Source organism: Mollisia scopiformis (genome assembly GCF_001500285.1).
Source record: "Mollisia scopiformis unplaced genomic scaffold LY89scaffold_33, whole genome shotgun sequence".
Classification (NCBI taxonomy): Eukaryota; Fungi; Ascomycota; class Leotiomycetes; order Helotiales; family Mollisiaceae; genus Mollisia; species Mollisia scopiformis.
This window is the reverse complement of record NW_017263613.1, coordinates 240,563-267,793: the sequence shown is the minus strand read 5'-3', so window position 1 is coordinate 267,793 and position 27,231 is coordinate 240,563. Positions and strand designations below refer to the sequence as shown.

At 47.7% G+C, this 27,231-nt stretch overlaps 12 protein-coding genes and 1 non-coding gene across 13 annotated transcripts; 6 read left to right on the top strand and 7 right to left on the bottom strand.

The window, feature by feature from the left end:
• Positions 1–415: 415 nt before the first annotated feature.
• Positions 416–2,752, bottom strand: LY89DRAFT_630063 (putative amino acid transporter). The gene is made up of 4 exons (XM_018211229.1): positions 2,124–2,752; positions 1,351–2,060; positions 1,162–1,287; positions 416–1,108 (listed from the first exon to the last, which is right to left on the bottom strand). Exons 1-4 carry the CDS (start codon positions 2,633–2,635, stop codon positions 630–632), a joined length of 1,827 nt encoding a protein of 608 aa, XP_018062596.1. The 5' UTR covers positions 2,636–2,752; the 3' UTR covers positions 416–629.
• Positions 2,753–4,239: 1,487 nt separating this feature from the next.
• On the bottom strand, positions 4,240–5,871 carry LY89DRAFT_691133 (uncharacterized protein). The gene has a single exon (XM_018216238.1). The coding sequence runs from the start codon at positions 5,538–5,540 to the stop codon at positions 4,695–4,697; it is 846 nt and encodes a 281-aa protein (XP_018062595.1). The 5' UTR covers positions 5,541–5,871; the 3' UTR covers positions 4,240–4,694.
• Positions 5,872–6,593: 722 nt separating this feature from the next.
• Positions 6,594–6,738, top strand: LY89DRAFT_t82. The gene has a single exon. It is a non-coding gene; the product is annotated as a tRNA-Gly (tRNA).
• A 650-nt stretch (positions 6,739–7,388) lies between these two features.
• LY89DRAFT_701957 (uncharacterized protein) lies at positions 7,389–7,894 on the bottom strand (the record flags this gene model as incomplete). Its single annotated transcript, XM_018217225.1, has 3 exons — positions 7,389–7,403; positions 7,451–7,521; positions 7,570–7,894. 3 exons carry the CDS (start codon positions 7,892–7,894, stop codon positions 7,389–7,391), a joined length of 411 nt encoding a protein of 136 aa, XP_018062594.1.
• A 1,518-nt stretch (positions 7,895–9,412) lies between these two features.
• Positions 9,413–10,763, bottom strand: LY89DRAFT_338423 (uncharacterized protein). The gene has a single exon (XM_018206841.1). The coding sequence runs from the start codon at positions 10,620–10,622 to the stop codon at positions 9,729–9,731; it is 894 nt and encodes a 297-aa protein (XP_018062593.1). The 5' UTR covers positions 10,623–10,763; the 3' UTR covers positions 9,413–9,728.
• Positions 10,726–11,411, top strand: LY89DRAFT_338429 (uncharacterized protein). Its single transcript, XM_018206842.1, has one exon. It carries the CDS (start codon positions 10,829–10,831, stop codon positions 11,270–11,272), a length of 444 nt encoding a protein of 147 aa, XP_018062592.1. The 5' UTR covers positions 10,726–10,828; the 3' UTR covers positions 11,273–11,411.
• A 759-nt stretch (positions 11,412–12,170) lies between these two features.
• Positions 12,171–12,965, top strand: LY89DRAFT_691126 (uncharacterized protein; the record flags this gene model as incomplete). The annotated part of the gene is made up of 1 exon (XM_018216237.1): positions 12,171–12,965. A coding segment is annotated over one exon (405 nt), but the record flags the coding sequence as incomplete, so codon positions are not given.
• LY89DRAFT_742074 (uncharacterized protein) lies at positions 12,909–13,491 on the bottom strand (the record flags this gene model as incomplete). Its single annotated transcript, XM_018220788.1, has 3 exons — positions 12,909–13,034; positions 13,084–13,144; positions 13,199–13,491. 3 exons carry the CDS (start codon positions 13,489–13,491, stop codon positions 12,909–12,911), a joined length of 480 nt encoding a protein of 159 aa, XP_018062590.1.
• Positions 13,492–13,590: 99 nt separating this feature from the next.
• LY89DRAFT_338512 (uncharacterized protein) lies at positions 13,591–15,028 on the bottom strand. The gene is made up of 2 exons (XM_018206843.1): positions 13,980–15,028; positions 13,591–13,843 (listed from the first exon to the last, which is right to left on the bottom strand). The coding sequence occupies exons 1-2, from the start codon at positions 14,637–14,639 to the stop codon at positions 13,691–13,693; spliced, it is 813 nt and encodes a 270-aa protein (XP_018062589.1). The 5' UTR covers positions 14,640–15,028; the 3' UTR covers positions 13,591–13,690.
• A 1,438-nt stretch (positions 15,029–16,466) lies between these two features.
• LY89DRAFT_536914 (DUF221-domain-containing protein) lies at positions 16,467–19,496 on the top strand (the record flags this gene model as incomplete). The annotated part of the gene is made up of 4 exons (XM_018208111.1): positions 16,467–16,687; positions 16,734–17,026; positions 17,072–18,202; positions 18,247–19,496. Coding segments are annotated over 4 exons (2,895 nt in total), but the record flags the coding sequence as incomplete, so codon positions are not given.
• Positions 19,497–20,365: 869 nt separating this feature from the next.
• LY89DRAFT_630049 (flavin-binding monooxygenase-like protein-like protein) lies at positions 20,366–22,480 on the top strand. The gene is made up of 4 exons (XM_018211228.1): positions 20,366–20,476; positions 20,523–20,627; positions 20,682–21,465; positions 21,517–22,480. The coding sequence occupies exons 1-4, from the start codon at positions 20,434–20,436 to the stop codon at positions 22,277–22,279; spliced, it is 1,695 nt and encodes a 564-aa protein (XP_018062587.1). The 5' UTR covers positions 20,366–20,433; the 3' UTR covers positions 22,280–22,480.
• Positions 22,481–23,285: 805 nt separating this feature from the next.
• LY89DRAFT_742071 (uncharacterized protein) lies at positions 23,286–23,703 on the bottom strand (the record flags this gene model as incomplete). The annotated part of the gene is made up of 2 exons (XM_018220787.1): positions 23,286–23,454; positions 23,519–23,703. 2 exons carry the CDS (start codon positions 23,701–23,703, stop codon positions 23,286–23,288), a joined length of 354 nt encoding a protein of 117 aa, XP_018062586.1.
• A 1,833-nt stretch (positions 23,704–25,536) lies between these two features.
• On the top strand, positions 25,537–27,035 carry LY89DRAFT_742070 (uncharacterized protein; the record flags this gene model as incomplete). The annotated part of the gene is made up of 5 exons (XM_018220786.1): positions 25,537–25,590; positions 25,745–25,912; positions 25,961–26,258; positions 26,307–26,423; positions 26,476–27,035. The coding sequence occupies 5 exons, from the start codon at positions 25,537–25,539 to the stop codon at positions 27,033–27,035; spliced, it is 1,197 nt and encodes a 398-aa protein (XP_018062585.1).
• Between the last annotated feature and the right edge of the window lie 196 nt (positions 27,036–27,231).

Genomic DNA, 27,231 nt, shown 5'->3' with positions numbered 1-27,231 from the left:
TCGCACTGCAAAGCAAGCGATGCCCCCACCAAGTTTTGGTTGACCACCAGGACTGCCAACATCAACCACAAAGGAGTAATTTCTCTGAACACAGCTTCACGTATCTAGGAAGTCAAAATTACAATAACCAGCCTCAAACAGAGGAATTATCAACGAAATATTTCGTGCTTCTACCCTAAAGTTCGAAGCGCGGGGTAACTTCTACCCCTCTTTTTCTAATCTTGACTTTCAATACCGCCTTGATTGCGTTTTGAAATAGTATTTTATAACCGATTTTCCCCTCCTCGCCATCTGATAAAAGACATCTAATTAACTGACAGCCCTATATCTTATATAATCGTATTCCTTATTCCAGAATTATATCTTAGAAAACAATTAATACGGTATCTTTCCATTGGTTTAGCAAACATTTACACTCTTTACTCTGATGTAGCATTTTAATACCAATACATGACATCTGCACCTACTTTTGATGTCGAATGACCACATCTACGTTCAAGTATGACTACACATATTCAAATATGGCTACACATCCTAGTATAAGCTCACCCACCTACATCCCACCACACCGGGTATTGCCACAACATCTCCTCTTCCAACTCCCCAAACCACATTGAACCTCACCCCACCTACTGCAACGGACTCTTACAAACAAACGAATTCGACGCCCCACTAGCAAACGCTTGTTTCACAATCTCAATCCCCGCATACGCCCCCAGCGCCGCCAACGTGAGCGCACCCCCCGTATAAAAGAAATTAAAGATATTCATCCACCAGAACTTCCCAAAGAAGCCTCTGATCCACCTCTTCGGGCCCTTATCCTTCCTTGCGTAAGGGCCAGTGGCCGGATCAAAGCCTTCTTCGGGGAGCATGGCGTTTCGCTTCATGTTGTAGGCGATGCTAAGGAAGGGCGGGAAGGTGAATGTGAATTGCAGGATGCAGATGGCGGATACGATGCCGGAGAGACCGGCGAATGCGGGAATACCCGCACCGATGGCGAAGGCGATGGACCAGTAGACTGGGATCATACCTGTCCAGATGATCTTGCCGGCTTTGGTGGTGAGACCTGGGGCGTGGAACCACTCGACGAATATGTTGTTGTAGATAACTGGGCACGGTTTATTAGCCGAGATTTGAGATGGTGGAGGATGAGAAATTTACCTTTGATGCCGATGTTGCCGTAGAGAGCAGCGGCAATGGCGGATGAGATCATGGCAAATACATTTCCAGCAGTTTGGAAATTATATGGCCCGATACCCAAGAAGCTGGGGTTGATAACATACTGGCCTATTTAGAGTTAGCGAACTGTATTTTGCGTTGCCTCTGCAAAGACTGTTGCGTGGGGCTTACCTTGATATCCGTACATAAAGAGACCGTAAAACATATATACAAGGTAAATGAAGCTTTGAGCAGCCCACATGCCCTTCAAAAAATCTCTCGGGTATCTCATCTCAGACATGAACTCAGGGAAGATCATAGCACCTCCATATGAAAAGACGGCTTGCATAGCAGCATTGACAGATCCTGCAAAGGTAGGAGATGGTGGAAGTCCATTGGAGTGTTGGACTGCGGGATATACCCCATTCACGGCTGTGACCGATGTCCCATTGTTGAGAGCAGCACCGATCGATTGTGATGCACCCAAGTAATTGGGAGCAGTGTGTGCAGCGGCGCCCATGGTGATAATCATGCAGATAACGTTCAGCCACACTGCTGCATTTGCTAGCCAACCAAACTTTTGCAGCGTACGAACCTGGCCTAGGATAAAGCCCGCTAAACACCAGACGAGACAGCAAACGGCAAAGCAGAGCTTGAATTTGGCTGCTTGAGAGAGTGCCTCGCCATTAGAGACTACGATGAGACCAACGTTGAAGACCAATTGTAAGGCTTGAAGAACGTTGAATATAAAGCGCAGCCACGGCCCATATAGTCGCTGTCCCATGTCTCCGTAACTCTTGATGGGATACTCATAGGAATCCATTCCCATGAATATGGTCCACAGTAAATAACCTGAGTATATTGCCAGTCCAGCGAAAACGGTAAAGAGAGCAACTCCGGGACTGTGAAATAATAGTGTTAGTAAATGATGGACAGTTCAGAAAAGCAATGACAAATGCACTCACCCCCATCCCATACCAGCAAATGCATATGGAAGACCAAAAGGACCAAGAATATCCGTTGTAATCAGATAGAAGATAGCACTCTTCGTGGCAGTTCGCAAAGCCCTGCTTGCATTCGTCCATTCATCGTCGCTGATTTGCAGTCGGGCCCTTGGATCCGCCAAAGTCATATCATGAGCGAGTTTCGCGCCATGCTTCTCGTCGGCTGTGACATTTCCTGCTCCCATTCCAGACTTGCTGGGAAAGATCATCTCCAGCCAACCTTGCGTGCCCTTGATGTCAGCGACATGCGCCTCTTCCTCTGCGCGAGTCTTTTCGGCATAGTAAACGAACTCCTCGAAGCTGATCGTGTTGTCGTAGAGAGGCCGAGTGACTGGTCTGACTAAGGCCGCAGTACGATTGCCCTCGACGAGATCGTGGCCATCCTTTTCTGGGGTCTCGAGCCCCTTCTCTGGCTCTCCTTCAACATGGAGACGTGGATCACCGCCATCCAAGGCGAGAGCTGCAAGAGACATAATTGCTCAAGTTTTGTGTACTCAAAATCGCCGAACACAACTAGCAATGATGGGAGGACTCTGGAAATGCGATATATTGATGTCGACATTTGAGACGGGGAAATGTCTCGTATATGAAGAGAGCTTGCAGGTTTCCATGCAAGGAAGGTGTGTGGTAGTGCGGCACAGGAAGTCGAGCTGCCATATCTGGTATGACGGTGGTGCCGTACGCCTTTTGCCCCTTGTCTCACCTCAAAGCATGATTGCCGTAGGGTGAACATCCGACATGGAGATACGAAGAACCATCGTATCATGACAGATCTTTCTTATCTGGACGAATTAGGATCCAACATCTAATTGCGCCGAGGTACTACAGATCGGTTCCGCCGTCTGACCTGTTCATTCGCAAGTGCTTATGGTTAATGAAGCTGTACTCTCGAATTGGATAAAACCACTCCAAATTGACTTGATGCGGACGGCAATTGATCTACAATGTGGCGTAGCGGATAGAAAAAGCTTGGTACCCTTGGCAAAGCTTATCTTTCTCTATCCGAGGTTGGAGTGTGGGGAAAAGCGCATAGAGGCGGAAGAAACCTCCTTTTCTGCCGGAATGCATGCGATAGGACAGGAAGACACGAAGTGGGAATAAAGCGGCGCAGAATTGACTAGTTAAAATGAAGAAGGGAGTGAAAATATCAAAGAAAGTGTCTCAGCATAAGTTTGACCGGGCTCGCAAACTTCCGTCTTACTTTCACGTGAGTGGTACCGCACTCGGGATGTTACAAGGTGACCTTGCAGCTTAGCTAGGATCATACAATGGGAGAAAACAGCAGGTGCAATAAAAGAAAAGCTAACCCGAGATTACTAGTCAAGAATCACTTAAGATCATATTGGTTCGAGCTTCAATAGTGACCGTACATATCTGCCACCACCATACATGAAGAATTGACCATACATATCCGCAAAGCATATCTCACAACTCTCCCTTCTCCTCCAAATGTCTCACGACAGACGTAAATTCATCCACTGCAACTCTGTGAGCATCACCTGTTGTCATCCAACAGGAAAAAAAGAAAGCCAACACTCACAATCCATTTCGTGACTGCCGACACTGACGCCGACGCTATCGCACGCAGCCTCAATGGTAGATTCATCCACCGATTTTCCCGTCAACTTCTCCAGAGCTTCGGAGGCTTCAGAGACGCTGAGTCCATCGTCGTTATCGCCGTCGCCGCGCTCGAAGGCATCTTTGATATCAGACTCGGATGCCTGCGGAATGCGGGGTCAGATCAGCCCCACAATCTGGCATGAGAGACAAGCATGAGATCGACTAACCATTATTGATGTTGTTTGGTCGTGTAGATAGAGTTTCGAGGAGTATATCTTCAGGTTTTATGTAAGTTGTGATGCAAATATCAGAGATGCAAAAGGGTGGAAAGGTTGGTGTCTTTTTGTAAAGATTGGGCTTGGATGACGTCGAAGTGGCTCAACCAATGGCCCCACCACGTGAAATTCGAGCCATTGAGATGAAGATTGTCACGATAGCGACATTGACAGCTTCTACAGGTTCAAATAGAGTTTTGACAGTGAAGAATGCACGATATATTCTTGCGACATCGCATTCCCTGCTCAGAGAAGCATTGGAAGATCAGCTCAAAGGTCTATACACGTGACCTTTGCAGATTCCTCTTAGATAGCTGCTGTTCACTTGTTACTGAGCCATTTACCATACACTATACCTCGTCCTCATTTATCAATGTCGCTTGTCGGATCGATTCTCCCCCAAACCATCAACAATCATTCACAAGCTTCTCTATTCTAACTTGCCCAATTTTCAACTGTAGCCGATCGGCGATTCCTTATTACCAACCAACGAGCCTTCTTGTAAGCAATTAATCTTTTCTTAGAGATTAAGCGTTGCTTGAACAGAGACACCGAAGAATGCGAGATGAACGTCAACGCAGTTCATTGTGGTTAAATAATTCCATGCTAAAAAAGCATCCAACGCTATCCAACCAACACCTAGAAATGCATCTCAAACTCCAGTAAACCATGCACCGCCACACAAAGGTATCCAACCTCAAATAGGAACAACCGTGGGCTCTGTAACCTCGAGTCTAGCCAACCTCACTACTGGTCTCTGCAAATCATCTGCGTGAGTCGGCTCGCAGTCTTTCAGGTAAGAAGGATGAATGTCCGCCTCTGTCAGCACTCTACCTTCTCCCTTAGGCTTCTCTACCTCCTCCTCAACTTTCCCCTCAATCCTATCAAACATCTTTTCAAAGATATTCTTGACCCCAACCATCTGCGCAGTCGGATCCTCCACCCAATCGGTGAAGCTCAAATCCTTTGGTCCCCCTCGATACCTCTCCCTGAACTTCTCCAAGAAATCACTCCTCTTGAACATATCGACCCCGCTCGAGTCATAAAGAATCAACTCCTGCAATTCGTAGAAAACCCAGCATCTCTTCTTGCAATAGTCCCGCAAGTTGTCTTTCCAAAGCGACCCATTGACATCCACAGCCAAGTGCTTCAATCGGCCCCCCGCCCGCGACGCCAAATTCGAGAACGCAACGAGATTCCAATACCCTCTCGGGAGCAGGATATCGACCGAGTAATTGATATAAATCCTAGCCGAGACCGTGACCGAGATTCCTTTCGGGAGAGTCATACCCGTGGCGAACTCCAAGGTATAGTGTTTCAGGGCTTCTTTCCGAGACTCCGAGTTCACTCGGAAGATGGGCGGCGGTGGACGGTGGGAGAGTTCACATTCGTAGGCTTGGGTGTAGAAGATGGTGTTGGCGATTTCGCAGCGCTTGAAGTCCGTCCAGAGGTCGAGGGCGCGGGGTTCTTGGTTTGCCACATGGCCCCAGATTTTGTTTCGGAGCTCTGGAGGGAGGCGAGGGAAGGGAGAAAATTCGGACATTGTGGTGAGTGGTTAATGATATGGTGGAATAGTGAGGTGAAGGTAGTACTCTGTATCGAGGAATGCGGGGCGATATCGCTGAAACTGGGGCTCGAGTCAATCGAGCGAGTTTGCAAGGCTGTCGTAAAGCTGATGATTATGTATCGTTTGCTTATATCTTGTTTGTTGGGGTTATTGATATTGATTGGTGTCAAAAGTTTGTGTACAGACTTTCTCTCGTTTTGTGGAAGCGACGATTGGTGATGCAGCTTGGTAACGTGACTTCATTGAAAGAAGTGGTTCGCTTATGCATAGGATTGTGAGTCTTGGTGGACTGGGTTCGAGTATGAAAAAACAAGGAAAAGACTTTATTCAGCTAAGCCGTCACGTGAAGTAATTGAAGGAAAACCTCTTTAAAGAGTATAGGCCTTTGGAGTCTTTGCAAGTGAACGACTTGGATGAACGGTTTAAGTAGGTTCTGTAACATAAGTTCTTTGTGCTGATTATTGTCTATGCTTGTGAAGTATGTCCACGAATTTGTTGTACGGTTTGGGGACATTGTGACAGCCACGCACTCTGGACTAGGTATCAAGACGTACCCACTCATCTGTGAATAATAGACAAAGAACTAAGAGAGTGGAAGAGTGCTGAGGCCAGATAAGCTGAATCCTCAGCACTAGCTCAAACATTAAATGAAACATCTCACGTGATATACCCGATGATATCACCAGAACCGTGACAGACATTTGATGCCGGAAAGCGTTGTTACTAGCATAGAACAATTAATAGAAGTATAACAATTAACGGAAGTACAAACATGAATAGATTGCTTCAAAAGTCAATAACCGTCGCAATAAAAAGAGCTTTAACAGTACAAAACTTGCAATTGATTCCATTCAATCACTTGACCTGAGGATAATTGCGGATAGCGGAGTTTGACGCCGTTTGCGCGAAGTCCCCCACCATTGCCACTAGGGCATGAACTAACCATTTTAGCCCACAAAAGCTATTTACCGATAAAGTCTTCATATATTTTAATAAGAAAAAGGCCGCCAACGAATCAAAAGCCTCACGCCCTCGGTCGTCTAGTTGGTTTATGGCGTGTAAGTGCCTTAAAAGATTCCCTCAGTCATTACTTAGTACTGACATATGATATTCTAGCCGGCTGTAATTGTTCAGTCTTACCGGAATGTCGCGCGTTCGACTCGCGCCTGAGGGACACAAGATTTTTGCTGTTTTTTTTTATTTTTTTTTTATTATTTTCTCTTCACTCGCATGGTTCGCGCATTCGTTTGCTACTCAGTAATATTAGACTTTATTTCTTAGTTTTCATATAATCTTCTCATGTATATCCTCACCCCTTCCTCCTCTTGATTATATACACCTCGCTTATGCCAATACATTCACTTTCTAGGCCCCAGAATGCTGATGATCAAGATGTAAACATACTTCACCTTTATCCGTAACAAAATGGTGGACAACAGCAGCTTGGACCACAGCGAGTTCGGTTCATTACGTAGTTAAATAAAACCGAGAGAGCGCTGAACATGAAGCCGCTGAAACTTGGCAGCAGTGACATAGAGTAGGAAAGCAGGGGGTCAAGTCCACTTCTCGTGAGCGAATGCGACCAAGGATATTCCACTTTTTGTGCTGCTTACTTCATAGCTGGCGACTATATTGTACGGATTTGTGGATGGCAACTTCTGAGCAGATGCAGCGACAGTCTTACTGAAACCAGAATAGAAAGGCGACTTCTTTCCTCTCACAACCGAGAAAATGAACACGATGTAGGGAACAGAGAAGAAGTTTCATCATGAAAAGGGTATGCATTCATTATAACTACTCCTCGCTACCGCTCCCACCATCAGTCTATGCAGTTCCCTCCTAAGATCAAGTTAGTATCATTCCAACACGTTCTGAGATGAACATACCTTTCTCTGCCCAACAAAGAACCCTAACCCAAAGCTCTCCGTCGTAAAAGTAATCTTACTTCCCTTGGGGACTACACTATCATCAGCACGTCTCCTCTCTCCTGTATACTTTCACTCACAATAAAACACATCCCCCTTCGTCGCATGAACCTTCTGTCCCGTCTCATCACTGATATCAAACTCCCCATCGACAATGATCTTCATCTCATGATACGTATACTCATACACCAACGGAGTTCCCTTCTCTAATCTATAGAAACCTGCCGAGATGGGGGCTGTGGCATCGGTAGAGGTAGCGACGTCACCGAGATACGCATTCTCGTTCGCGATAAGGGGAGGTTTGAACTCTGTTTGAGCACCAGCGAGGTGGGTGAATGCTAATGAAGCCATGGTTTTCTCGGGAGTATGGGACTTGGCTTTGGTTTTGCTGATGAGGGAACCCATGTTAGAGATGATGATGGCAGATGAAGGGAAAGAGAGGAAGAGGGCTTGTTGACATACCTTTATCGTCGTCGAAGGTGGGAGATGCTTGACTCGAGTGTGCCTGTTGATAAGTAGAATGCAGATCTGGATATGATATCTTCCTTCGTACAGCTTGCAGGAAGAGATCTTTTATACAAACCACTGATGAGGGGTTAAGAAGATGTTCACCTACCCCACTATAGCAAGCTTACCCCTCGGCCAGAGCCGCAGTGGTATCAATGGACTCCATTGCTGCTTTGGGAGTTGGGATTACGCCAAGTCCGTGGAGTATCCAATCCAAAGGAATGGCTCGGGTACTCTGCGCCTCTTCTGCCGAATTGTGAGGACGAACAACTGGGTTGGATTGCCGTCCGCAGATGAGAAACAAGATTCTTGGTTCTTCGGCGTTTGTTGATGATAAACGTAGCCTATACCTTTCAGCTTCTTACCAGGACTCGCCGTGAAGGCTGAAGAGGCGATGAATCTGCTTTGGGGGATCTGCGAACGCAGTGGGATATCTGCAGTGGTTCTAGAGACAGCTTGTCGTGAATGGGCTCTCAACTTCTCCATATCGCGATAAGACATGAAAGATTTCCTTAACTTGATTCGGAAAATCTATCCCGATGCGGCCGCTAGCGGCATCTCTCTCATCCACTTCGGTTTCTCTTCTCGACCTTCAACAATTTTCGGTGATATCAGAAACCATGCATTAAGTCGCGAGATGGTCGATATTATCCTTGTCATATCGGTGCTGTCAGTTACTCCACAGCACTTCGTTGCTGCTTCCGAGTTTGGCACGTGTTCATCTCTGAGCCACAAGACAGAGAAATTCAGCAATGCTTGCTCGATTGATCCTAAATTCTCGTTTGGAATTGCTTTGCTCGATATCCTTAGATTATTGCAATTCTGAATTCTTTCGTTCTACTTCAGCATGCTCTGAAGAAGCATCATCTGTGCTAGATCCTCTCCTGGGGAGCCTCGCCTGATCACGCTTCTCATCAAGTGAGAGGATCCATCAATGCCACCCATATCTGGCGCCCCCCCAAACTGCGTTCGTCTCTGCATCATTTTCACAGGCGTTTTCATCAAATGCGACGCTAAGTCAATCCTTCAGCAAGTTTTTAATATGGGAGATATCGGAATTGTCCCATGACACTGAGCCGATATCTCGTGTGCAGGAGTAGAGGTTTGACTCGCGCTGAAAGTAAAGCTTAGAATTTTATTTTCCTAGTCTCTGTTCATTTATTGATTTGTGTCGAAGATACTATGATAAGTTGCAACCTTTTCGCAGTTGGCGTACAGAAGGAGATGTCTTTCTTCCACGGCCTGCTTTTAATCGATGAAATTCCAGGATCAGTTGGCATAAGTTGCATCTTTAGATACCGACGTAAATATCTCACAAAAGTAAGCTTCAAGGAAAGTGATCCTCGAAGACATTGCAAATTGCCAATGTATTCAGGTTCATAAAACTTGGCTGAGGGATACCGGCCCGATAGTTCTCCCGCCCCGGATGGCATTCTATATCCCAGACATGCGGATCAATCTATCTCGCATAATACACGATGCAGATTCCAAGATTTTCCAAGAATCCCGTAAAATGCAGGCAGATCCATCTAAGTAAAGGTGTTTCAGATATCACTCTCGCTTGTAGTATCCGAGGGCAAAAGGAGAAGCGAAACGGGTCCTTCACTTCACTCAAGTCCTCCAAATCGAGGCAGAGGCACAAACAAGAACAAACTAGTCAAGTCAAGATTTACAACAAGTAAAATTAAATCCTTTATACAACCCTAATCTGCCCATCCTCCTCACTCCCCCATTAATCACCAATCGTACTCTCACCCCCCGCAAACCTCTCACTCAACACCTGCGTCCCAAGCACCTCCCCCGCACCCCCTACCCACACAAAACTCACCACACTCAACCCATTAAACGGCTCATACACAAACTCCAACTTCTGCGCCGGCTTGCCGCCCAGCGTCACCGTAACATTCTCCCCATTGAACGTCATATCCTTCAAATACGTCCCCACCGTCGTCTGGGCCCTGATATTCCCGTCGTTATCCAGGTACTGATCCACGATATCGCCGTTCTGCTCCAAGATCCGGTTCTTGTGCGTATTGCCCGAGTAATCGTTCGACGAGAACAGCACGTTGTGCGCGAGATCGTACGGTACAGAGCGTTTCAAGCTCGAGGTGGCGCCGGTGAGCGCCCCGACCGTCGTGTTGGTGATGTTCGTCAAGTCCTGGCCCAGCGTAGCAAGCACGGGGTTGAGATCGAGAGAATGGAGAATATCGTCAATCATCAAGACCAGATTTTCTAATCTAGCTTCGAGCAGGACTTTCGCGGTGACGTTCTGGATGGTGAGCGATACGCGGTCGATGCTCAGATCCACGCCCGCGTTGAAGGTAAGCAGGTTCAGGACCTGGGCGTCGAGGTTGATTTTCGCAGATAGGTTGGCGACCAAGATGTCGATTTCGCCAATGTGCACCGAGGCGTTGAGATACACGTCTGGAGCCGGGTAGGTGGTTGATACATTGGCGGGCGTGTCTTCGGTGTCGTAGGTAACGGATTCGGGGTCTGAAGAGAGCGTGAGGTTGTAGCCCGTGTAGCCCGTTGAATTGCTGCTCGATATCGAGGACTGCGCATCCGTGAGGCTGAGGAGGGGAAGGAGAGTAAGAAAGAGCGTCGTGTAATTGAGTATAGAGAACATCGTGTCTTGGGCCGTAGTGGTGTGTGTTGTAACGAGAGACTGACCACGAGCTTTCGAGGAAGGGGACAAGTGAACGAAAGAAAGAATGATAACCAAGAGAGTTAGGTTACTTGCCCGCGACGACGAGAACAGCAAGCGAACCCAAATCCAAAAATTAATCTCCGTCCCTCCTACCTACCTATACCCAAAAACCTTGGAAACTTCCTATGACTTCCCAATTCCCCCCTCACCGTTACATGAAACGAAGCACTAAACCTCTTTCTCCCCCTTCATCACCCATGTCATGCGTCCACCGGAATCATACCACCAATCACCCCCCTGGCCGCGGGGTAAGCGAGCTGCCCGCTAAACAAACGCATAAACCCTACTTACCCGACCAACATTTAACCTCCGACAAGGAACTTCCCCCTATTCACAAATTCCCATCTCGAATCTCGAACGAGAAAACAGGTTTTCCCCCACCCATCCAGAGAAAGGCCATCTTCGGCGCGGCTCCCGATTCGCGCGTCGCCATTTGCCGGTGCCCTTGCGCATTGACGCGAAATCTTATTCGGACATGGAGGTTTTCCCTTTGGCTTCCTTTTCATGCATGGGATTTTAACGTTGGCACCGCAGCACTGCACACTCTGCCGTCATCAGGGGTGGAGTGACGCTCCGGGATCATGGCGCAGAGGGGAAGGGGAGAATAAGTTTAATTTCTTTCGCGCATGCTACCTTACCAGTCAGCTATTTTCTCGTCCGTCGTCGCGAACCAAGTTTCTGCTGCGGAGAGGGACAAGTTTGTTCTTGAACTTCTTTTCTTTCTTCCTACCTTCCCTCACTCACCTCCTCTTCTCTCTACCACACCCTCTGTCGCGGTCGATTTGAAGTGAGAAGAAGTTCTCAGTCACTCGTTCATTCATTCATTCATTCATCAACCATCACCACAATGGCACCACTACACTCATTCCTGCTCGTCCTCCTCACCCTCTTCACCACCACCCTCTCCCAGAGCAGCAGCGTCTCCCCATCCTCCACCGTCCCCTCCGGAACGAGCTCTGTAGCCACGACATCCATCCCCTCGACACCAGCACCCACCTCATCCTCCTCCTCCTCCGCAACCGCCTCCAGCAACTCAACCGCATCCTCGGTCCCCACCGCGTCAAGCAACTACTCATCCGCGCCAGACGTCCTGCTCAACGTGCCCCAGCTGTCCGTCGGCCGCATCGAGCTGGACGTCGACAATCTGCAAGCGGACATCAACTTGAACGCCCAGGTCGCTAACTTGGTTACCATTAATGCCGGCGTACAGGTGTCGGTGCAGAAGATTAATATCACGATTAGTGATGTGGAGGCGCAGTTGGAGCTCATTGTGAGGTTGGGGCATCTGGTGGATATTGTGCAGCGGGTGTTTGAGAGTTTGGATTTGAATCCGTTGTTGATTACTGCGTTGAATGATGTTACTAGTGTTGTGAGTACTTTTCTTCTTCTTCTCGAGACATGACTTTACTTTGGAGAAAGATTGAGGGATTGAGAAACATGGAAGGACGGAAAGAGTAGAAAACTAACAGAAAACAGGTCGACACAGTAATCGGCGCAGTAGACGGCCTTCTCGGCTCCATCACCCAAGGCGGCACGCTCCTAAACTTCGTCGTCGACTCCCTAGGCAACATCGTGCAATCCGTAACCAACACCGCCGGGCAAGCCGTCGACAGCATCGTCGGCAACTACCTCAACAACATGACCTTCACGGGCGTCACATCGAGTCTCGGCAACGGCCTGACGCAGAAACAGTACAGCTACAGCCCCTTGAACGCCTTGGTGAATATTGTGTTTAATGCCGCCGGCCAGATCGTGGGGCAGCCGAGCGTGGTCAAGCAGACGAGTACGGCGAGTAGTACGACGGCGTCGGCGACGGCGACGCCGGTTAGTTTGACGACTACTAGTGCAGCGACGACGACGAGTGCTTCTTGAGGGGGGAAGAGGTGTGTAGATATTTTAATGAATTTTTTGAGATTGAAATTTGAGTATGGAGTGAAAGGAGAACAAATTGGGTATCTGCACGCTGAAATAGCAAAGGTATCGACGCAGAAAGACGGCAGAAATCAAAAAAGCAACGCAATACAACGCCAACGGCAATTTCTCATCCAGTGATGAGGTATCATGCCTGCTGCCACAAGTGCGGTGTATCAAAAGCCGTGGTTCGCTTATAAGCTCTGTCGAAAGCTATCCCAAACTCGTCCCTTCAAATATGTTCTCCTTTGTTTGATGTCCTCCGTTGCGTGGAAGCAATGGGCGCTATATTGTTTATTGTGCTTCGATTTGGGACCGGACACTTCCTGTGGGTGTTGGGATTGAAAAAAATGGCATCGATACTTGGTCGAAGGGATTGATGTTCGAGGTCGAAAGACGATCTACAAGGACTAGATCATGCTTCGAGATGTCAGTTGTGCGGACCTCAAGAAGTATAGAGACAACATACCTGGTCCTGCATCCTCTTTCCCGTATGCCACCCCAGCACTCGCACCTCAAGCTGGCAGACTCTACAACTCTCCCAATCCACTCTCAGCAAACCATCCCTCCCCTCCCACCCTCACATCCTCCCCGCCCACGGACTCAAATTCGTCTCCCTCGCCTTCATAATACTCCTCACTGTCTCCTTCTCCTTCCTCTCCGCATCCCATCTCGCTTTCTCCAAAAACGCCTTATAATCACTCGTCTCCTCGCCCTCTTCCCCCGCCGCAGGACCCGAGACCGTCACTGCCGGCACTTTCACCTCCCGGATCGTTTCCTGGTGCGTGGTCGACGAGGACGAGGTTACGCGGTCGATGGACGGCTTGGTGCTTTTGGAGGAGGATTTCGAGCGCGAGCGCAGTTTCTTGAAGAACATTTTGATCTGAGGAGGTGCTGTGGAAGGGAATCGATGTGCGAATAGAATGGAGAAGAAACAATTGCACCACAACGAATCTTCTCGTCCCCAATCTGGATTCACGCCTCCTACCTTCGTTCCCAACTCCAAACTCTCTCAATCCAGCCAAGACAAGGCTACGATACTCGACAATCCTCCTGCAAGGCTGCGATGGAGCCTTCTAACGTTCGTATGCAGTGGACGAGCACGACAAAAGGTTAAAAATGACGTTATTCGCACGGGGTGGGATTGGCAGGATTGATGGGACGAAAAAGAAAATGAGGGGCAGGGGCCCTTTGTTATAACTTGGCGGGCAACACAGGCGAGGGACCCGCTGGAGGAGAAGCGGGCCAGTCAGCGTGCGGGAGCTAGAACTGCAGACAGACAGACAGACGGTCTGGAAGGGAAATGGTGGGGTGACGTATTGCCGGATGTGGTGTAGCGCGAGAGAGGAAAGGATATCTGCGAACCATTGGAATACTTGGAGGGGAGATGTGATATGGAGTCATATCAATTGGGAGAGTGTTGCTTGGAGTTGAAGGGTTTCGTGAGAGTGGACTGATGTTGGAGGGAAAGTGTTGGCCTTTGGTTGGGAGTCTGGACATTTTGTGGCGACAGGGATGGCGATAGTCTTCTCGAAAAGCCATGCACGTGAAGAGGGCTGGGCCTTGTGAGAGGAGGATGTGCCTTTGTGGCGACAGGGAGGAGAGGGAATATGATATAAGAGGTGGAGGATTTGTGTGATGGTGGAACGAGATTGATGATGGTGATGTCTTTGCGTGACATGCTGAGTCGGTGCTGGAAAACTCTTCAGCTGAGTTTGGTGCCTCGATGAGAAGTTTGAAGGGAGTTTGGTGTCGAGCAGTATGAGTTGGATAAGGATATATGCTTACCGTTGTATTACCATGGGAAAAAAAACGTTGTGGATGTAGGTGTGAGACATCTTGTAGGAGAATTGTGCTGTCCGAGGTGAGGAGGGATCTCGTGATCTTGAAGGAAAGCCCATTTCTAGATGTTTTTTTTTTGCTCTCTTTCTTTAATACATTGTCGTATGTTTGATTGGTTATTACTGTTAACCTAGAGATGCAACTCAGCGATATGAGATTTTCCCCCAAGGATATCTTCTCCATTAGCAGTCTAAATATCACGTGTTTCCATTTCTTTCAAAAACTTGAAGTTTCGGCACGGCTCTCTTGCTAATGAGCCGAACTGATTTTCTTGTTTTATTATGAGGCGGCCGAGGAAAGATTGTGATTCGGTGGTTTCCTTTGAGGCAACTGCTTGGGCAGAATTGCAGCGCGATGATGAAGAGTACCAAGGTGTTGGCTATTGAAAGAAAGCGGTTGTTGCGTACGCACTATTCTAACTCCGGCCAAATTTCTTGGTGACGTATCAGAAAAATGTTCAAGGCTTAGAGTTTGCAAGACTTCTTCAGGTGTCTCGTTTTCTAGGTTTCCTTCGGAACCAAGGGTATGACAAGTAATGTTCGCGAGAGTTTCTGTCGATCTGTAAAATTGGGATAATTGATTTGCAAACACTTTACAAGGCCCAGCTGGACTTGGCAATATTTCTTCAACAGGATCCGCCAACTTTCTTATTTTAAAGTATTTGTTCTTCTTATTTCGAATCTCTGATCCAAGGTGGAAAAGATCAGTATTCTTTCCTTCCTCTCTTGTAGCGACGATCTTCTTGTTCGTAGAGCTCAAGTACTTCTCATGACCCCAAGTCTTGAGTCTCGTTTTCCAACTTTGTTCGTTTCGACATTGGCAGAGAAATGTCTCTGAGCAGGTGGGCATATTTTCTTGCTGTTGTGCTCACAATGCTTTGAGATAATACTTCTCTTCCGCGAGCCGCATGATGACTTGAAGAGTATTGCCGCGGTATATTGTTCGAATTTGCCCTTTTAAGATGTCCCAATCGAATAGCGACGGAAGTTCTGTGCGTTTTGCTGGGAGGCTTCTGACGGACAATTCTGTTGGCCGTTGAGTCCATGCTGGTGTCCGACCACCTAACGTGTCTGAAACGATTGGAAGAGCTTGATGGAAGCAAAAATACAAGTCTGCAGAATTCAATTACCTCAATATATCTGAAGAATTGTATGAAACAAAGCCTTGAAGTCAAGAAACATAGTGTCTTAAGTCTTCTCTTACCATGGTAACGCGAAGCTGCTCAGGCTCGATCTGCCCTTCGACTGTTTGGACCGATATTCCATGACCCACGTAATCCAATGTGCAAGAGTTGCTTTGGTAGCAAGCTTTGACAATTTGAGAGGGCAAATCGAAAGCGCAACCGGGTTCGATTACCGGCGAGAGCTCTTCGCAAAGTCTAACTCTAAGTCGCCCGAGATTCGTCCGGAGTTCAATCAAAGATTCAATTGCAAGTGAACATAGTCAATCTGATGTATCCACCATATAATAATCGAGAAAAAGCATCAAGGGCAGTCCGTTCCATATCACCTGATCTGTCATCGGAAGCGCCGCCCTTGGTAAAAAGCTTAATCCTCGTCCAATATTTCTTGGGCCCCTCAAAACAGCAAAAGAGAGGCTGGCCGCATATACTTTTCGTGCCCACCGACCAATAATCGCTCATATACGGCATCTCAACCGATAATGCTGCGCCTCCTTCTCCACTCTCAACCCAGTCCGCCACTCAGGTCCAGCTCTCCGCGGCCAGCCACATCGCTTACAAAGTTGCCCTAGTCTTCAAGACATCAACGCATCTCGATCATTCTGGGCGTCAACCACGAGAAAATGTCCATTCTCTCCTGTCATCCACCCTCGATATGACAACCACCGACTGGCACGAGTGGATCCATATCGTGAGAAGACAACTTGTGAGTCTGCCTCTCTTATCGTCCCAACTGCGAGAAGAGCACAAGATTGCCGAATCTTGGCGCCGCTCCCCTCGGTCGGAAACAGGCGTGAACCTCAGCTGACGGACCGTCATCAATTCAGAATACGACGGACCCGAGGGTCGGTTCGGCCAGAGATGGATCTAACTCGACTTCCGTCTTGAAGGCGACCGAGGGCACCAATTCAGCCAGCTTTTCGACGTTGTTTATGACCTTTGTGCCTGTCGCGATATATGCTGTTGTCTGCGTCATCATCTTTATCGTGGGTCGGAAGTATCTACCCCGTGTCTATGCGCCGCGAACGTTTCTCAGCAGTCTTCAACCTCAGTATGATATATACCAATTGCTTACAGAAAGATTCTAATATTCGTAGTGAACGAACCAAATCATTGCCGTCAGGATGGTTCAATTGGATGAAACAATTCTGGCATACCCCAGATATTGAGGTCCTTCATCGAACCTCATTCGATGGCTTCCTTTTCCTTCGGTACCTCAAGGTCCTTTGTGTGATATGTTGTTTTGGAATGCTACTCACATGGCCTATCCTATTACCACTTCATGCTTTGGGTGGAGGTGGAAATACACAACTGGACATGCTAACGTTCGGAAATATTGCTCATCCTAGTTGGTGTTACGGCCATGCTCTACTGGCTTGGGTGTTCTTTGGTGGGTAAGCTTGATCCGTAATAGATATTTTCTGACTGGTAATAGGCTTCATCCTCCTCATGGTCGGTCGAGAATGTATCTTCTTCATCAATCTTCGCCAAGCATATCTGCTCTCCCCATTCTACGCAAATCGCCTCTCATCACGCACTGTGCTATTTACATGCGTCCCCACTCAAATTCTAGACGAAAAGAAATTGCGACGAATCTTCGGAGATACAGTGAAGAACGTTTGGATTCCCAAAGTCACGGAGGAATTGGATGAATTAGTCAACGAACGAGAACAGACAGCATTCCGACTTGAGAAGGCAGAGATCGAGTTGATCAAGAAAGCCAATGCAGCATATCAAAAAGCCCTGAAAAGTGGACACCCTGATATCGAGACGAAAGTTGGAACTCCCTCAGAAAGAAGTTCGAAGGAGTCGAAAGGAGTGGACGTCGAAATCAAGGCCGAAAGTCCAAACTGGCCCCTGTCGCCCCTATCGCCTCTTTCGGCCGCGTCAACCATATCTCCAATATCCCCAGCATCTCCAGTATCTCCACGAAGTTTCACGAGAAGTGATGGGACACCAATTGATATGACAAGCTACGGTTTTACTGGTCCTTCACCAGATGTTGTCGGATCAGTTGCAGCTTTGTGGATTCCTGCAGAAGAAAGACCATACCATCGACCGATCGCGAATTATGGAAGGAGAGTCGATACGATCAGATGGACAAGAAGTCGATTAAAGGCACTTGGTGTCAAAATCAGCAAGTTGCGAAGAGACTACAGAAAAGGAAAAGGTCGACCAATACCTGCCGCATTCGTCGAATTTCATTCCCAGGTCGACGCTCAAGCAGCATATCAGACGCTTGCCCATCACACCGCGAACAACATGAGACCTGAGATTGTTGGCGTTCGACCAGAGGAGATACACTGGAAAGCAATGTACTTTTCGTGGTACGAACGTATCATCCGAAGGTTCTTGATCCAGGGATTTGTTGCTGCGATGGTAATATTTTGGTCTGTACCAGCAGCCATCATTGGCCTTATTTCCAACGTCAAATATTTGACCAGCAAATTCATATTCCTAGCTTGGATCAACAAACTTCCGACGGTGATTTTGGGTCTCATCAGTGGTCTCCTTCCCGCTGTTGCTTTGTCACTACTCATGTCTGCCGTACCTATCATCATGAGAAGTAACTTTTCCCCCTTTCCTATGAGAGTCTCGCTAACAGAACAGTGTGTGCACGCCAAGCTGGCGTCCCAACGGAATCCAAAATCGAGCTCTTTGTCCAGAACTCGTACTTCGTATTCCAACTCGTCCAAGTATTCCTAATTACAACCCTCACTTCCGCAGCCTCTGCCGCCATAACACAAATTCTCCAAGACCCACTCTCAGCTCGAACTCTGTTATCAAAGAACTTACCTAAAGCCTCGAACTTCTACATATCTTATTTCATCCTCCAAGGCCTTGCAATGAGTGCTACTCGAATCATGCACATGGTGTCCATCTTCCGTCACGGACTTTTGGCAAACTCTGGTACTCATCCCAGGCAAATCTCAGCAAGGTATCATCGACTGAGAAGAATCCACTGGGGTTCTGTGTATCCCGTCTTCACCAACATGGGCATTATCGCCATCTCCTACTCCCTCATCGCCCCAATTGTATTGGCAGTAGCTGCCATAGGCCTCTCAATTGTTTACATAACATACCGCTACAACCTCCTCTACGTCTACTCCTCCAACCTCGACACGCGAGGACTCTGCTACCCTCGAGCATTAAAACAAACTCTCACAGGTGTCTACCTCGCCGAAATCTGCCTCATAGGTCTCTTCGGCATCAAAGGCGCCTACGGCCCCGTCGTCCTAACGTTCGGCCTCGTCATCTTCACAGCCCTCTTCCACGTCTCCCTCAACGACGCTCTCTCTCCCCTCCTATACAACCTTCCCCGCACCCTCGCCGCAGAGGAAGAACTTCTAAAAGCAGGTAACCACCCCCTCGCTGCCGAAAACCTAGAAGATAAGCACGACAACGACCTCGAGACGAACATTGACCCCGACGCTGGCTACGACTCTGATTTCGACCCTTCAGCTGCTGACGCCGTATCCCACGGCACTCAATCCTCTCGCGCCGGAATCCCCGTCGAGGGCGCAGACCGCGCCTTGACACTCACGACAGGGACCCTCAAATCCATGATCCGAACAAAATACACTGCGTCCCCAATCCCTGCTTTCCTAACGAAAATCGACTTCTGGTCTCCCTGGCTGTCCCCCATCCCCGACCCAAACAAGAAAGCAAACTTCATACTCAAATTCCTGCACCCGACCATATTCTGCGATTACCACGTCATAAGAGCCGGTATACCAGCGGAACTGTACCATCTAGGCGCCGTGCACGAATACGACGAGAAGATACTCAAAGATGCGTTCTCGCCGCCGGGCATGCGGAAACGGAGTCCGAGGCTGTGGATCCCGAGTGATGTGGCGGGTGTGAGTGCGCAGGAGGTAAATCATAGCGGGAAGGTCGTTGAGATAAGGGATCAGGGAGCTTGGATTGATGAGAAGGGACGGCTGAGTGTTGATCTTGATTGTGAGACGGGGATGTGGGTTTTGAGTGATTGGGAGAGGATTAGGTTTTAGGATGGGGGATGAAAAGAGGTGATGAAACCAAGTGAGCGAATGAACTGATGGCTGGCTGTTTGTTTTGTTCTGAGCCTTTTGGCTATGATTAGCGACATATATATATAGCGGATACCTATGAATCAAGTACATGTTCTGTTTGATATTTCACCTTTCTTTTGTCTTATTCTCTTATTTGATTTCCACGGTACTTCGTCCCTCCTAAAGTGTGCGATCGACTCGAATACAGAGGTGGTGAGTCGATTTGTAGTGGAAATGCGCATTCTGAGATTAATTGTTGGTCCAGTCTAGTCCTCTCGAATCAACGAATTGACATAACAATCCGAATTGAATACTTGAACTTTCTTTCTCTCTTAGAGTAAGCGTTCAAACCTCAAGTCAGCTCAGTGGCAGTATAAACTTCCAAACTCCACCAAACTCCACCAAATTCCGCTGAACTCCACAATGAATCCGACCAATCACAAATTCTCTAATCAAAAGCTTAAGCATAAGATGGTACAAATGAAGTCAATACGATGAACAAAAATTAATCCTCGATTCTGCGTTTCTTTCCCGAAACTCCACTGCTATCATTCAAAATCTCAGATGCGGAGCGAGTGGGGCACAACGATTGGCTGAAATCCACGCCCTGTACGAGCAGTGCTTTCAGCCTTACTGTACAAGTGCGGCGTCGAACTCCACCGCGCTAGCTAGCATCTCACCTCTCACTTTATATTTCACTTACTTTCGCCCTCAAATATTCCTAATTCCTCCATATAAAGAAACTACCTATCTGAATCCAGTAACCATGAACCCCGAAACCGACTTCGAAATCATAATCATCGGCGCAGGTCCGTTCCCCTCTCACCTTCTTCCAACAAACCCAACAAAAAACAGGAATATCAGGCATCATAGCCGCACAACGCTACCTCGAAGCTCACCCGACCACTAAACTAACAATCCTCGAACGAGACTCCTGCATCGGTGGTGTTTTCAGCAAAAGTTCCCTCTCTCCCTCGCCCCCCCCTTTTATCTCTCACTAACGAAAAGAAACAGGAAGACTCTACCCCGAATTCTGGACCCAATGGACGCACGGCATCGCCGAGTTCGCCGACATGAAGATGCCGCGTCCCCCAGAGGAAGATTGCCGGAATGATTGCTTTAAAGCTAGATACACGACGGAGTACCTTGAGAAATATGTAGATGAGAAAATGCATGAGGGGCGCTCGTTGAGGGATAGAGTGAGGTTTGGGGTCCAGGTGAAGGGGATTGAGAAGGTGGATGGGAGGTGGAGGGTTTCTTGTGTGAGAAGAGAGGAGGAGGTTGTGTTTTGGGCGGAGAAATTGATGCTTGCTAATGGCGAGAATTCACTTCCTAATATCCCTTCTTTTGCTGGACGGGAAGGGTTTCAGGGGAAAATCATCCATTCCCAAGATTTTGGTTCTTCGAACATCCTTTCTGCTCCAGAAGTTCAACATGTGGCTGTCCTGGGAGCGGGCAAGTCAGCAGCAGATATGGTGTACGAAGCTGTGCAGCAAGGAAAAACGGTTTCGTGGATCATCAGCAAGAATGGAACGGGGCCGGGGTTCTTCGCTCCGATTGATACGAAGAGTCCGTATCGGAATGTGGTGGAGGCGGCGCAGACGAGGGTCATGAGTACGTTGCAGCCGAGTATTACGGGGCCGGAGAATTGGTGGACGGGGTTTTTGCATCGGACGTGGGTTGGGCGGTGGCTTGTGGGTTTTATTTTTACGGCGTTGGATAAGAGTATTAGAGATGTTGCGAATTATAAGGGGAGAGCGAGTGAGAAGGGGTTTAAGGGATTGGAATATGATACTCCGTAAGTGTTATTTTCTTTGTTTTGGGTTGAAGTGGGAACTGATTGTTGAAGGATTTTCTGGCAAAACGGAACGGGTGGAGCAGTTCACCATCCAGATCTCTGGTCCTCGATCGCTGAAAACGTCTCAGTATACCGCGAAGACATCACATCCCTAGGTCCCAAATCTCTAACCTTCACATCCGGCCTCACCATCCCAACAGACGCTCTCCTCCTCGGCACCGGCTGGAAACTAGGCCTAGAATTCTTCTCTCCCTCTTCACTCCTCTCTCTCGACCTCCCCCACGACCCCTCCACCGAGGACCCCGCCATCGCCGAAAAATGGAAAAGCCTAGAGCAAGAAGGTGACGCAAAAATTCTTCGCAAATTCCCAATACTAGCCAACCCCCCTCCTCACCACCACCGCAAGATCCCCACCACGCCCTACAGACTGCACCACTGCATCGCCCCGCTGCATGATCGCTCCATCGTCTTCCTGAACCACATTACAGCCGGTAACAAGCTGTTTGCAGCCGAAGCACAGGCGATGTGGGTTTGTGCTTATTTCTCGGGGGATATCAAACTCCCCAGTATCGAGGAACGGGAGAAGAGGATAGCGGAGTGGCTAGCGTGGGGTAAGAGGCGGTATCTGAGTAATGGGGAGATTGGCACGTTTGCAGTGTTTGATGCGGTGGGGTATGCGGATTTGTTGTTGGGGGAGATGGGGGTTAGGAGGTATAGGGAGAAGGGGTGGTGGAGGTTTTGGATGGAGCCGTTTTGGCCAAGTGATTTGGGCATTGCTTGGAGGGAGTATTTGGATGGGAGGAAGGGGGAGTGAGGTGTTGTTGGAAGGTGAGAAAAGACTTGAACTTGCTGTTTTGGATCTGTTGAAGAACATTTGTGTAGAGTACCATTTTTGGGAGAAGTCGGATAGATTATGGAAATGAAGGTTTATAATCGTCCTGGGAAAGTGGTTATACACAATTTCTAAAATCACAATAGGAAGAGGGGTCGAGAAAATTCAGCTTTATCGAAATGCATCAGAACGCGGGCTGCGTGTACGCTCCACACTTGTCAAATCTCTCGCAGGCTAAGACATGATATCCAATTCGCAGCGTAGCAATTGCTTGTAGTCTCTCACCTTCAAAAGGGAGTTGATGTCCTGTCGGAGCTCGCTTAGAGCAAGAAGAGCCGAGCCTGTTTTGCACAAAAAAATCGTAAAAAGCGGAAGCAAAACTTGAAACTCCCGAAGGAGAATCTCCAACACCACAGCTTATGTGTGGGGTTTAAAGGGGCTATTTTGAGTCATTCGTATTGCAGGTCCCGACGAGGAATAGAGAGGTACGAACACTGTCGCAAACATCTAAATCCTGCGGGCCGCTAACTCAGTTCATCTTGAGTCATTCGTATTGCAGGTCCCGACGAGGAAATAGAGAGGTACGATCACTGTCGCAAACATCTAGGTCCTGTGGGCCGCTAACTCAGATGGCAAAGATTTGCTTATTTGACTTTATGTAGTACAGAAGGGTTTAAGGCTGTAAATGGTTAGCGTGCTTTTGATAAGTTAGGTGAATGTGACCAGACTTGGTGAATCTACCACGAACCCAAGCACGCTAATGATGGATTGGAAAGCAGCAACAAAGCCAAGGAACAAGTCAAGTATCAGGACTAAAGTCCAATACGCACTGAAGCAAAGAGTGAAAAGACTCGCATTGCAAAAGCGTATCAAGAACACTTAAGATCCTGAAATTGAAACATGCTTACAGAGCTGGTGGGCAAGGACGTTGGAAAACGTTTTTGATGTCCTTGCGACTCTTGCTCGTTATATCGTATTCGGCCTCAAACTAGCTAAGAGTAACCCTTGACAAGTATCCGCCAACTATCAACCCCAAAACATTGGTCGACATGTAGTAATGCACACCTTGTCCTAGCTGTCCAAACCATAGCGCGATTAGCCCAGCTAGACAATTAAAGGACTTCTCAACTTTGTAAACATGGTAGTTGTAAGGCCATCTGATCATCGTAAAATAAGCATCATTTACAAAATAACAGCTGAATGCTAGGCATAGAGACTCACGATGGATCTGAAGCCGGTGTATCAAGGTTCGACGGTGGCAGTGCTCTTTGCATATAAGGAGCACCGTACGGGCTCATGTAACTTCCATACTCAGATCCAAAAAGATCCAGCAATGTGTCAATGGGTAGAGTGATGTTGCCGTCAATGATCATTCCAGTACCTAGTGTCCAATTGGAATCCGTCATCTGGTGGATAGATGTATGAGGCTGCAGTGGAATTATACCATTTTGCTAGGTATTGACCAGGACATAGACCGCAAAGAGTATCGTATGTAGAGAGTTCGCTGCCCAGTGGAAGCTTGGTTGGATATCGTTTGGGTCCTAATCGCTCGTCACCACAAATGTAATGATGGATGAGAGTTCGATTGTTGACCGTTCCCGCATAGTATTCTAAGGTGAAATTGGTTAGTGCGAGTGCATAGTATGAGGGAGAACGCAGTATATTGGGATCTTAGGGAAGAGAGGTTCCTGGGCATTGAGTGGTATAGATCGTAGAAACAGAATTGCGGCCACCCAACGACGAAGAACGAGGAGTCCTTGTGCTGTAGCAAGAAGAGTAAGGGCGGAAAACACTAATTGAAGTGAGACATCATTACAGGAGGAGCGACGACAGCTGGGAAATTGGGACAGAACTTACGAGAATTTGCTGGCTCTCTTAGTTTTATGGATGCTAATCTTTTAGAATGGAATGAATTGGGATTACTTCATTCCATTGTGGTTGTACAATATTACAGTATGGTGCGCCCTTGCTTGCTTGTGTTACGACAAATTAATATGAAAACATCGGAAAGTTGCATGAGCGGATCTCGTTAAGGTCCCACATTGCAGCTGTCGACTTTCTCTCGGCGAAAATAGAATAAAAAGCGGACGTCACAATTGCGCAACGGAGCGAGAGAGCTGAGAACGGTGCAGAGATGTGGAGTGGCTTCGAAGGAATAATCGTCTAGAATTCCCGACCTGAGCCTCTGCCTACTTCATACATCTGGTTTCCTTTGTGCCACTTCGTGCATTAGGACTGAAACTCTGGAACAATGGAAGCTGCCTTTTAACCGCGAATCTGGGAGAGTGCCAAGATCAAAAATTGTGAGACATCACTATGATGCATGCATAGCGTCCACATAAGCAATGGACGGATTGAATCAATTTCACGGGTCAGCCCGTCGATAGTCGGCACACTTGCCCACTGGACGTTCTGGTCGACCCGAAGTGGGAATTGTGGCGCTGCCAAAAAAAAGAGTATATTTTTTTGACCTCGTCTCATTCCATCCGGACGTACTGGTCAATGTCTCGACTATGGACAATTTTTTGGAAACTTGACATGTAGGAACATCGACTTGCGCAGTGCAAAGGCGAATGGATAATCAGCGCACGTCGCACAAGCTGATCAATGCTCGCCGTCTCCACGATACGGCTGCGAGTTACTACTATTACCAGCCCAAGAACCAGGCCGAGACCCAGGATTCGAGAGCCAGAACTGGAGCATCAGATGGTGGATTACAAACTCATTTATCCAATTGTATACTTTCTCGATTCCCTCATCCGATTTTCTCTGACATAATTCGAAAAATACCAGTAAAGAAGTGCAGAGAATGGGGGATGCCTTCAATGGCGTCTCCAGCCTCCAGGTCACTAAATGTGGAGGAGATCTGTGCATACTTGTAGTTTTACTGGACATTGGTGAGAATTCCAATCCACCTATATGCGGGGTTTTATGAAAGAGTTCCTGGGCCGAAGCCACATAGTGGAGTGGTTGATTCCGAGATCTGTATCCGGTTATATAATTTTTCGGTTGTTTTGAGGCATGCAGCTAGCATTTTGTGCAGCATGGGGACCACGTTAATCGAGAGAGCAGCTGAATCTGCCCCAATTGGTATCCCTGGGAGCATAAATATACATTCCTTTGTACCCTGTCCAAACGTTATCTCTCATGCGTCTTCTGGATCTCGGATAAAGACCTTGAATATCTGGAGCAATTTGCAATATATGTTGTCCTTCATCAACCGACATCTGCTTCTCAGAATGGAAGTCACGAATAAATATAGTCCGATAACTGGGATCAACAATACAATGGAGGTACGTGAGTTCTTATACGTTCTTCGACAGCTTCGAACGTTGCGACTTTCTCGACAATACGCCAACTAGTTTTGATGAGAGCCGATTCGGTTGCATATTTGACTTTTCTTTCATTCCACCAAGCTACTGAATAAAATCGCTTATCGTTGAGTAGACTCCTCCAACAGCAGCATTTCTTGCACAGTCCAGAGTACCACAAATACTTTTCGGCAGTATCTTTCCTGCCGGTATAGCAACCATCTTTGTCTTAGGACGGTTCTACTCTCGAATCATACTGTTGAGACATTGGGGATCCGATGACACTTTTGTCCTTATATCATGGGTATCTACTCTTCCAAAGATGCCATGTCTCAAGAGCTAAGGACAGCAGCTTACTGGCGCAATTGCCCTCACGGTCATCAATTGCGACCTGACCCGATTCGGCTCCGGAAGACATGCAGCAGCCTCTTCCTTCTTAGACCTAGGCCCTACGGTAGCTCTCGGATTTGCAGCTAGGTTGTTATATCAATTCAACATCATGGCGACGAAGCTTAGAATATGTGCCTTCTATATGAGGGTATTTCAAGATCGAAGAAGCAAGATGTTCGTCTGGGCAACGGCGGGCTATATCCTTGCATTCTCGATCCCTCTCATAATTGCAACTATTCTTCAGTGCAGTCCTCCTCAAGGTATGCTCTAAAAGCGTGGGCTAAAGACTATATACTAATCTTAGCTAGGGGCGTGGAAACCAGTACCGAGCAAGTGTCATGATGGGAGACCTCCATTTGAAGCATCAGCAATACTCGGCATAATTGCTGATTGCCTGTTACTCGCTTTCGTCATTCCAAGAATTTGTATGATACATTTCTCTACGTATCTGGAACGCATGACTGACAAGATATACAGTGGCTCTTCACCTCCCAAGACGACAGAAAGTTTCTCTTTTTGCGGTGTGCTGTATGAGCATTTTAGTCATCATCGCAGCTATCATCCGCCTAGTTCGAGTCCTCAAAGTGGTCGACAGTACAGATACTCCGTGGGACAGTTATGATATTTCTATCTGGACTTCTGTTGAAGTCAACGTGGGTCTGTTCTGCGCGTCAGCTCCGGCTACGAAGCCATTGCTGAAGAAGATTGTTCCAGGAATGGGCTTCTCAACAACAGACTCATCGCCAGGGATAAAAACTTCTTCGAGATACAGGGAGTATGCAAAGGATACCATGGTATCGAGGAGGAGGCAGACGCAAGCAGGTGGTGACTTTGAAATGATGAGCAGTACCGATTTAGACTTGGAATTTGGAAGCATAAAGGGCCAAGGGACAAGAAAAAAGAATGACGCCTTATGGGTCAGTGACAGCGACAAGGACATCAGTCTGAAGGACGGAGAAGATGGTGACAGGGTTGAGCTGCAACCACCAAGCCGCAAAGCCCAGCGGATAGCCCTGTCTACATGTCACCAGAGATAAGGAGGTCCGTCAGAATCATGGTTGAATCTAGACCGAGGAGTGAAGGATCAACAATGGGGCAGACCGGAGGTGGAGTGAAGAAATTCGAGCATCTATGATAACGATGCATATTGATTTGATAATGGTGAGAGGCTACGCTGGGTGTTGGGTTGGAGGGGTTCTCGCTGTCATTCACGGTTCATGGTCAATACCCTTG